The sequence below is a fragment of the Solanum lycopersicum genome, chromosome 6 (genome assembly GCF_036512215.1).
Source record: "Solanum lycopersicum chromosome 6, SLM_r2.1".
NCBI classification, from domain to species: domain Eukaryota; kingdom Viridiplantae; phylum Streptophyta; class Magnoliopsida; order Solanales; family Solanaceae; genus Solanum; species Solanum lycopersicum.
The window spans coordinates 35,971,091-35,982,142 of NC_090805.1; the positions used below are offsets into that span (position 1 = coordinate 35,971,091).

General features: G+C 33.1%; 1 protein-coding gene across 2 annotated transcripts; it reads right to left on the reverse strand.

The window, feature by feature from the left end:
- Positions 1-316: 316 nt before the first annotated feature.
- LOC101260440 (cation/H(+) antiporter 15-like) lies at positions 317-3,181 on the reverse strand. Of its 2 annotated transcripts, none has more exons than XM_004241060.5 (3): positions 2,833-3,181; positions 1,752-2,756; positions 317-1,658 (listed from the first exon to the last, which is right to left on the reverse strand). In XM_004241060.5, exons 1-3 carry the CDS (start codon positions 3,052-3,054, stop codon positions 393-395), a joined length of 2,493 nt encoding a protein of 830 aa, XP_004241108.1. In that variant the 5' UTR covers positions 3,055-3,181; the 3' UTR covers positions 317-392. The 2 variants fall into 2 exon arrangements, with proteins under 2 accessions (XP_004241108.1, XP_019069779.1); XM_019214234.2 differs by having other exon boundaries at positions 1,752-2,716; positions 2,833-2,959.
- Positions 3,182-11,052: the final 7,871 nt, after the last annotated feature.

Consider the following 11,052-nt stretch of genomic DNA (forward strand, 5'->3'; position numbering starts at 1 on the left):
ACAACCCATCAGCCATGTATATATTATATATAGCTTTTGCTTCGACGGTTAGTTAACAACTAGTTTTGACTCCAAAGTTTAAATAATCTACTACACAATAAGTTAATATAAAAAATAATACTTTCAATAAGATTCTTATTGCAGTTTGAAATCTATTGCAGTTATGATTTTTGAAATTTATTACAGTTATCATTTTTATTTACAGTTTCCACTTCAGTTTTCATTTGATGTGCTTAAATATGTTATGTCAAAGATTAGCTTGAGATTACACAGGCCGGCATGAGCGATGACAGAGTCTAAACCCTATTTGATACTGTTAAATGTAAGTTTGTATTCAATTTATATTACTGTACAACAAGCAAACCTAATGAGGTAGTACATGGATGCAAAAACTAATTAGCTCTATCTATAGTGATTTCCCATCTTGGATGATCATTAGAGACGGTTGTTGGTGTTGACATCCCGTTGTTATTATGATTATTCATTTCCGGATATGGACCGCCATCTTGATTGTTAACTACTACTGGTTTTGCTGCTCTATTCAACAACTTTCCTCTAACTCTCTGCTGCTGCACCACTAGAACTGTAGCTATGATCCCAACATCCGGCGAAGCCAAGAAATCTCCGACTACACCAAGTTCAGGACATTCACTCCACTCCCCGAGTCCTACTAGCAAAGGTGACTCTTCATGGTGCATTCCTACAACAATTAAATCAAATCTATCTTCTAAGCTTCTAAGTGAAGCAGATAGCCCAACCCCATCTCTTGTAACACGTTCTTCATATATGAAACTCTCATTCATTGAGTTCTCATAGCGAACTGCTTCAATCAGGCTATTGTCTACCTTTCTTTCTCTGGCATTGTCATAACCAAACATAAGAAAACGGATAAGTGTTACTGAGACATTTGGGTGTCTCGCCAGTCGAGCACCATAGGCTAATGATTCTGCATCATCTGGACCTCCAATGTAAATCACTGCAACATGGTACCCCCTCTGATTGTTTAGTATCGCCATGGATCCCTTTAGGATTCCACGGTCGACTAGTATCCCTAAAGAACAAGGTGCTTTCTTGATGACTTTGGAGTTGATATTTTGTATGGCACGACTTGATGTTCCAATGGAACCATCAATTTCCCAATGCTTGTGAAATGGTAGGATCACAAATGTGGCGTTCTGGTCCAGTGCAAGGCGACAAATGTCTTCATGCATTAGATCAAAATGTGTGATGTCGGTGAATGGTTGAAGGGTGACACAAGTTTCATAAGCAAGCTCGTATTGTCTGAGTGCATTGATGATTTGCAATGATATTGAAGCATCCTCGGGGATTTCACCCTGCGTATGATTATGAGTGATAAGAAGGGGAGCAGCTCGACCCACGAGCTCTATGAGTATTAGACCTATGACTCCTATGGGGCTCTGCTCTGTTGCATTGGATGCTTCAAGTAAGTTGACCATAGTTGGTACACTTTGTAGATGGTGAACACAGACCAATATCCTTAGCTCTGTGTGCGGCTTTGAGTGCTGAAGTGTCCTTCTCTTTGTTGGACTTTGTTCTTCGATTGAACTAAGGAGGTATTTTAATAGCGGTGTGATGATCACCGTAACTAAAATAACTGAGATAATGATAACCACTGCAAAGTGTTCATCTGAGAGGGCCTAGCATTGATTACAAAGAGCTCAAATCATTTTTAATCTTCATTCTCAATTATTCGAAAAAGAAGAAGAAGAAAAGGTTTGATGAAATATCACCTCTGAAATTCTCCATAAGTTAAAGAAAACAACATCACAGATGCCTTTAGAATTCAACATGAGACCAACAATGACAGAGTCATGAAGGGTCAAGCCGGTGAAACGAATTATGATAATCATTACTCCAATCTTGATTAAGACTGCAAAGAGAACTAGAATGGTAATGACCCATAGGGACTTAAAATGAATGGTGAAAACGTCTGTTTTGAGTCCACTTGTAGTGAGAAAAACTGGGTACAAAATCTTGCCAACTGGATAATGAAGTTTGTTGATCAAAGCTGCCCCTAAAGGCGGGCCTTCAGGAATCGCCATGCCTAACAAAAGTGCTCCAAAAAGGAAGTGTTGCCCAATCGTCTCCGCAGCAAATATGTACATCAATACAATTACTAAAAGGCATACAAAGTAGTTTTCCCCAATAGGTTTCCCATCTGGTCTTCGTTTTAATGTCTTCTTAATTGCAGGCCTAACGAAATAAATTGTGAATATGACAAGGATCAAAGGGGAGAGACCTGAACCCATTTTCCGCTGGATAGTATGTTCTTTCTCCACCTGTAATTTTATAAAACCTACTGCACCCATTGTGAATCCAATAACATCACAGAACATAGCTGAAGTAGTCGCCAAACGGCCTTGGTCAGTGTTGAGCATTTGCATTTCTTTCAAAAGGGAACATACGTTAGGAAAACCAACAATGCATTGTGAAATTGCTATAACAGGTAGAGCCTTTGCAAGAGGAGGATCCATAGTGATGAAACTTTGCATAAGTGTTGCTAATCCCATATTCGATACAAGTGATGAAAACAATACAGAGATGCCTATGATAACCGCTTTTTTCCCTGGCCTGAACATCCTTTTCGAGTCACACTCGACTCCTATAGCAAAAAGATTGAAGAAAACACCAAATGTTGCTGCAGTTTCTAATGCCATAACGCCTCGTGGAGGGAATATCGTGTCTCTCAATACTTCTGAACGTCCCAATGCCGATGGTCCAAACAATATACCACCCTGAAATTACCATCAGCTGATCATATATATATTTAAATAAACTAAAAATGAATTACTACAACAACTAGCTACTTACAAGAACTTGTGCAACAAGTATAGGTTGACCCAAAGGCTTAAGTCCGACAGCAATGATGAGCGATGTTAATGAGATAATGGAGAGCTGAAATACCATAAGAGGTGCAGGAAATCTTAAAGGATTACGAACTTTATAGCCATTTGAAATAACATCTGAATGATCATAACATATGATATTCCGCTCAGTAAATGCATTGTCCGTTAAATATGCCGATTTCGCCATTCTCTTAAATTCCTTTTTTCCTTCCTAATTTCTTCTATCTAAGCAGAAGATGATGATCAATTCTTTGTTTATTTCATTCATCATCACTCATCATTTTGGTGGATTAAATTTGTTTGTTTTCAAGTAAATGGTCTATAAATTCATTAGCTATCTACACACGTATTACTATTTTCTCTCCAACTACATTGCTCAATTTAAGGACCCTTAATATCCTTTTTCTCTTTTTTTTAGTTAAAATTAAGAACCCAAAATAAATAAATAAATAAATAAATAAATAAATAAATAAATAAATATATATATATATATATATATATATATATATATATATATATATATATATATATATATATATATATATATATATATATATATGAAAGGTAGAGGGGATTAGCACAAAGTTAAAGTTTTTTTTTTTTTAAAGTAAATAATTATAACTGAAAGAACGTTGAACAAGTGTTTTTGAATGATTAATACAAATTGTCTTATTTATTTTTGAGATCAAAATGATCAGATATCATTGAAACATTTCAAAATACATTCAAAATTTAAATATTGGGAGAAAGTGACATTTCTTTAATAATATTATTTTTACACTTTCTCAATTTGGTAAACAAACTTGACCAATAAATAGAAAATAATATTTCCTCAATTTAAAAAAATAATGACCTCTCCTTTTTAGCTTGTTTTGAAAAAAAGGACATTTTCTTTTTTGATAACATTTTAATTTTATTTTTTCATATGACATGTTTAAAGCTACAAAATAAAATGATAATTTTGTACATTTGACATAACTTTAATTTAGGATTACAAGATGTAAAAACCTTCTTTTTATTTTCTTGAATTCTGTGTCAAGTCAAACTAAGTTACACTTTTTGAAATGGAGGGAGTATCAATAAAAAAGGTCACCAATGGCCTTTCCTCTTGAGAGAATTGTCCGGTTGCTTAAGCACCATTAAGTTCTTATCGAACTATATATACTTATATCAAAATTAAGATAGTTTCGTATAAAATAAAATGCAAGCACTCAATAAACATATACTTAGTTGGTACGGTGGGGGAATGGGTGCTCAAGGTCATATATCTCTTTTCTTTCTGCCTTCTTTTTTTCTCTTGTCACAAATTGTCCTATTTCTAACTTTTCTAAAATAAAATTCCTTTTTCAAAATAATTTTTTTTCTAATTTTATTTATTGATTTCTTTTCGCTATTTTATTTAAATATAATTATCTTTCTTAAGACAAATATTAAATTTATACATTTATATTTTATGATTAATGGTTTAAAGAATAATCACGATTTTAAAGTCTTGAATCGATCACTGCTCATGTCTATTATGTAACTTAATCTTCAAAAAAATATAAATAGTCATGATCTTCCATGTCTATTAATTTTTTATTCTCATCAGTCTAATGAGGAAAAATGAAAGGGAAGGGGGAAAAAAAACAATTTGTCCTAGCGTATTTATTTCAGTTCTCCAATTTAAAAGCGAAAAAGTCCTTCTGCTGGTTTGCCATTTTGGTAATTACAGTTGTGTGTGAATGTATCTTGTTTCTCCTCTTATTTTTCTTGAACCAATTCAAATATTTCGATTGTCTATTGATTGAATTGAAAAAAATAACACCTATATTGACAAATTTTAGCTCGCAATTGTGCTCTTTGATTGATATAAGTTTATGTTAAAAAAATGAGCACCTATAACCGTAAAATTCTAAATCTGTCATTGACTATAAATGATGGATAACATGTGCATGACACCATTAACGAATAGAGATGTAATCTTACAGAAAGTGTACTTTTATAGTGAAAAAAATATTTTCTTGTAAATTAGGGTGAAACCTTAACAGAGGGTTCGATTCCTAGAGAGGAACTCTATTTAAAATTTAATTAAAAAGCACCATTGTTTGTTATTTTTTTGAACAAAATAATTTAAAGCTTGAGGGCTCTTAAGTTTTTTTAAAAAAAATTTATCATTTTCTTTTTATGAAGTGTACTTTTTAAATTTCTTGACATGTAAAATTTTATGTTTTTTAATAAATGATTTCTTTTAATAATTCCTTTTCAAATAATTCATAAAACCAATGTATTTAATTTTTCTTATGACATAGTACTCAAGATATATTAAACTTCTAATAATTTTTTTCCGGCAAATTGTATTAAATAATTTTCTTGTGAAAATACTTACAATCTATTATTGCTAAAATAAATGAGGCCCTCAAATTTTGGTGTCTAAAGTGATTGTCTTTTTCTTAAAAGACAGAGTCGTCCCTGACAATGGCGCACCCGTTTTTTTGAAATCTTGAACTTGCCTCTAGTGCTAGTTATGATGTGCTTGTAGTAGTTGTCAGTGGTTGAGAGTAGAGACTGACCATAGTAATAGTAGTGATTGACAGTAGTGACAGAGATGACGGATGAAGGTATGGTGATAATTAGTGACGGTGAAAATTATGATGATACAATTTTGTATAAACAACATAATATACTAGAGATGACAAAATGATTATTTATTTGATTATCCATTTTAAATGAGTTGAATACATGAACAAAAAGACGAGTCAAACTCATATCATGCATTTAAAATTGATAGTTAAATAGGTAAAAGAGATTCGTTTTAAAAAAATAAAAATGACATTAATATTTTTCTTTAAGGTGTTGATTTGGATAGGGATGGATTGGATAAAGAAAAAGATTATATTTTTGAAAAACAAACTCTTCTTTAGGGAAGAGGCTGGGGTAATCGTGGTGGTGGCATGGGCGCGTGGGATCGAGGTAGCTAAAAATACATTTAGAGTGTGTTTGGTATGAAGGTGGAAAATGTTTTTCAATTTTCTCATGTTTGATTGGGACAAAAGTTTTGGAAAATATTTTCTAAATCAACTTATTTTCCTTAAAATTAAGGAAAATGACTTCCTTAAAAAATTAAGGAAAACATTTTCTAAAACTCCCCTCCAATTAAAATTACATTTTTTAGGGGGAAAAACATCAATTTAAAAAAAAATATTTTCAATTTCAAAATTTATTTTCACCAGATCCCTGACCCCCCCCCCCCCAACCTCACCACCTCCCCAAAAAATTAATTTTGTTTTTTAAAAAATATTTTCAACTTCAAATTTTTATTTTTAAACTCCTACCCCCCTACCCGCCAGCCCCCCCACCCCTCCAACCCCTAAAAAATTAATTTTATTTTTGAAAAATACTATCAACTTCAATTTTTTATTTTTTCACTCCTACCCCCTCCCCCTGCCCCCACTAACTACTCCCACCCCCACCCCACCACCACCACCACCCCAAGAAAATAATAATTTTGTTTAAAAAAATATTTTCAATTTCATAAATTATTTTTTACTCTAGTATAAATAAAAGATGTCTCCCAAAAATATTTTTCATTCATAAATGAAACACTAAAAATCATTTCCAGAAAATATTTTCTACTCGCCAAACAAACATGAGAAAATAAATCTAAAATTTACTTCTTTTCCATAAAAATATTTTCTAAGAAAATATTTTTCATGGAAAACATTTTCCTCCATACCAAACACATTCTTAATTTTTGTTTTAAGAATAAGTAAAATAAAATTTTGTTTTTGAGGCATTGATATTAGGGTTGGGGGTGGTGGTGGGATGGGGTGGGAGGTGAGTGGGGTAAGTGTTTTTATTCAATTTAAATATGAACCAAATTGATTACTCTATTCATTTTTAATCAATTTATATTTAATTCGATCACCTTGTATACTTCTATATAAAAAACAACTCAAACTCAGGATATTAAAGGTGGTATTCGATATAAAAGTCAAAGTGATCAAGTGTGTATTTAGTGTTACGGTCTTGTAAAGAATTTAGGATGGGGAACATGGTGTAAAATAATTGAGGTGCTTGCTTGACTAAACTATGCTAGTATGTGACAAGCAGGTGATGCACCTACTTAGAGTTAGTAGACTGCATTTTAAGTGAAAAAGGACAAGTAGGTGATGCACCTACATAGAATTAGTGGACTGAATTTTAAGTTAAAAGGATCAAGTAGGTGATGCACCTACTTAGAATTAGTGAACTGAATTTTAACGGAGCTAGTAGGTGGTGCACCTACTTAGAATAAGTGGACTGAATTTAAGTGAAAAGAGCAAGTAGCTGATGCAACCACTTAAAAACATATGGCAGAAACTAAGGAGGTGATGCACTTTCTTGCTTAAAGTAAAGGACCATATTATTTCCCAATTTATTAAAGGAAAAACGTCCAAAATGACCTCTAAAGCATCAAGCTTATCATATCTCTTTCATATTACTTATTCACCATAAATTACTCCCAAGGAAAGCCATGGAAGCTCCAAGAGTTCTGTTCTACAACTTCACCATTAGAATCTGAAGGAAACAATGTATTTTTAAAGTACAAGTTGGTAGAACATTTCCCACCTTAAGGAATTCAAGTGAATAATCTGATTTAACATCAAGGTAAGTTAGAGAGGACAACCTAAACCTTGAAGAATCCAAGTCTTGGCAAGTGAGGTTTCTATCTAGCAGGGTAAGCTATGGAAATTTCCATCATTCTCTTGTTCTTGCATTATTTATAAAAGCTTGCATGCGTTAATGAACTGTTGAGTGTTGCCTCTGTATGGTCTGAGCTTGGTGAATGTTCAGGAAGGAGGTGCTTGTTGGGACATACTTGGAGTGGAGTCCCCTTAAATTTTGACTGTGAGCTTGTTTTGAGAATCTAAATGTTAGTTGGAATTCACGGGATGTTGATCGGAAGTCATGAGTTCATATAGCTATTTCCACATTGTGAAGCTTAGGGAATGTTTTGTGTATCATATAAATAAGAGGGTCTGGCAGGATATGTAGAGAAGTCATCAAAACTGGTTAGAGGATAGAACATTGAAAGTGTAGTGAGACACCACTTAATTGAGGGTTGCATGAGCTTACTTCCTGCCATTTCTTTAATACTGTTTTTTAGACGTGGTAAAGCCGAGGGGTTGCAGAGGACCTTATAAAAATGATTAGGGGAAAATGGATGGGAAGAACTCTGTTTAAATCTTTGAGATTGTTGCTTTGATGTTCATAACTCTTTTGAGACTGTGTACTTTGGATAATCATAACTCTTTTGAGATTGTTCTTTTGTTGATAGTAACTCATTTGGGATTGATGTTTTGGTGGTTATAATCATGTTGAGAATTTGGAACTATGAACTAGTAGTAGAAGACATGCGAATATGGACTAACGATAATGGCAATGACTTGGAAAGCAAATTTGACACCAACAATACTTCTTCTATGACTCAGTACGCATTTTTGACATCTCAAATAGAAGCACATACGAAGTGAAGACATATAACTTTCATCCAAGAGATTTGAACTCTATATGATAGCCAAATACTGATCAACTAATATCAAAGACAAGGTATATATGAATGTGGAACCAAGGAAGAATGTGGACAAATTCAACTTACGGACGAATACATATTTCAAGTAAGTACATCCATATAAATGTACAATAGGGAAACTAGACATCTTGTGAGGCAACATAATAGTCTAAACAATGGGAGTAATAATCAATAAAGGGAACACATGAACATGTGAAAAGATGACATATATGATGGAATATACTATTGAAGCAAGTTGGCAAGATATAGGCAGATCGTGTATCCATCCTATAAACATATGTACCATGTGTAATCTAGGATCACTTTAACTTATATAAGGGAAATACGTGTCAGGGGTACTTTGACAATGAAACAAGTTTAAACCTTGCATGCTAACACTTAGAAGAGAAAAAACGCACATTAAGTAACAAACTCATGGTAGAGTCCTCACTTTAATTCTCAAGGGAGTACGAACTGCATTTATGGATCAGTCACTATCAAGAGCACTTAGAAAGCTTAAAAGTATTGTATTCATGCCAAGGAAATAGGAAATCGAATAGTCTTACATACCTTGCTGCACAACAATGGATATCACTACGAGTTAACCATCTTTCTTTCAGAACTAAGGAGGGAAGATGAACCTTAGAAACCCCTATCAATGCTACCGAGCAAGATTTAAGGAATGTAGACCAATTATTGACTCGTATAGTTACTGGTCATGGCCAAAGGCAAGAAGGTCCAGTTGCAGGTACTAGTGGTGTAGATGGATCAGCTGGAACACGGATACGTGATTTTCTTAACTTGGACCCTCCATCATTTACCGGGTCAGATCCTAATAAAGATCCGCAAGACTTTATTGATCAAATCAAACGCACCTTGGATATTATGAATGTAAGTGATAAAAAAAAGCACTTGAGCTAGCTGCATACAGAATAAAAGGTGTGGCTGTATTGTGGTATGAAGCTTGGGAGCAATCTAGGGGAACAAATGCACCTTCAGCTACGTGGAAAGAGTTCAAAAGGCATTCCTTGATCATTATCTGCCATTGGAGATCTGAGAAGCCCTGCAGATCAATTCTTAAATCTCCACCAGGGAAATATGAGTGTGAGAGAGTATACTCTCAAATTTAATTCCTTGGCCAGGTATGCTCCTAATGTAGTAGCTACTGTGGAGGATAGAGTCCATCAATTTGTGGATAGATTAGATTTATATCTGGTTAGAGATTGTACAATTTCTTCGTTGAATAAAGATATGGATATAGCAAGGATGTAGGCTTTTGCGCAAAAGTTGGAGGATCAAAGGCAAAGAAGAAGGGCGCAAGAGTCAGATTTAAGTCTTTTTGCTTAAAGATATATTGCGAGCTTTTGTGATCAATGTATATGTTAACATGTACTCCATACAAGTAGTGGCGCCATATCTTCAAAGCAAACACAACTGCTGCTAGCTCTAGATCATGGGTTGAATAATTTTTCTCATGTGGCCGCAGCTGCCTTGAGCCATAAGCTATAACTTTACCATGCTGCATCAATACACAACCTAAGCCCACTCCTGAAGCATCATAGTACACTACATAGCCTTCTGTACCTTCTGGAAATACCAACACAGGTTTAGAAGTTAATTTATTCTTCAGCTCTTGGAAGCTTATTTCACACTCATCGCTCCACTGAAACTTGGTTTCTTTGTGTGCTAGCTTTGTTAAGGGTGCAGCCCGTTTGGCTATAGATTTTCCAAATAATATTTATCTATATAATTTGTCATTATTTGACAAATATTTTTGGTAAATATTTCAAATTTTCAAATATTAGTTTTTTCTAGTGTTTGGGTCAATCTTATTATTTGAGATCTTTTGAAAATTGAAAATTTACCTTTAACTTTTATATTTTACAAAAACATCCTTTATAGTACTCGCTCTGTCCCTATTTAGTTGTCCACTTTAGAAAAGACACACATATTAAGATAATAATAATTAACATAGTGAAGTTACAATTTTTACCCTCATTAAATATGCTTTTAAAAAAGGATGAATTAAAACTTAAAAATTTTCAAGAAGTTTAAATGAGGGTATAATATGAAAAAAAATGACTTTTCTTGATATGTCAAAATGGACAAGTAAATAATGACATCTAAAAGAGGAAATATAGACAAGTAAATAAGGAAAGAGGTAATAGTTGTTTATGTTTTATTAAATAATTTTTTACGTGAACACCAAAGTAATGATGAAATATTCAGTAAATATGAAATGATAATATGGTTGTTGATGAAAAATTGATTCACAATTTATAAAATGATGTTTGTTACACTTACTCTAAACTACCACATTATTGTAGTGTCATGCACACTATTTGTTATTGTTGCAATAAACATCCAATTGACTTGTAATACAAAATTATAATTATTTTTGATATTTTTAAAAACTTATCGGTATAAATCATATTTTTCTAAAAAATTAAAATATATTTCTCAAATATTATGATCGAATATATACTAAAATTTCATCCTAATTTTTACTCAAATAATATTTTTAAAAAAAATTTAAAAATCTATAGCCCATTTAGCTAACACTAATCGAGTGGACTCGCTGAATTGTCAGTTTATAACCAAAAATAGCGAAAATGGAAGTTGCGAGTAAAATAGTGCAATTTGGTAGGTAAA

Bases quoted from the DNA above. Each gene is read 5' to 3' on its own strand.
- LOC101260440 (XM_004241060.5), bottom strand. From the start codon at position 3,054: ATGGCGAAATCGGCATATTTAACGGACAATGCATTTACTGAGCGGAAT. The intron at 2,757-2,832 runs GTAAGTAGCTAG...TGGTAATTTCAG, and splicing joins TACTTGTTGCACAAGTTCTT to GGTGGTATATTGTTTGGACC. The intron at 1,659-1,751 runs GTGATATTTCAT...AATCAATGCTAG, and splicing joins ACTTATGGAGAATTTCAGAG to GCCCTCTCAGATGAACACTT.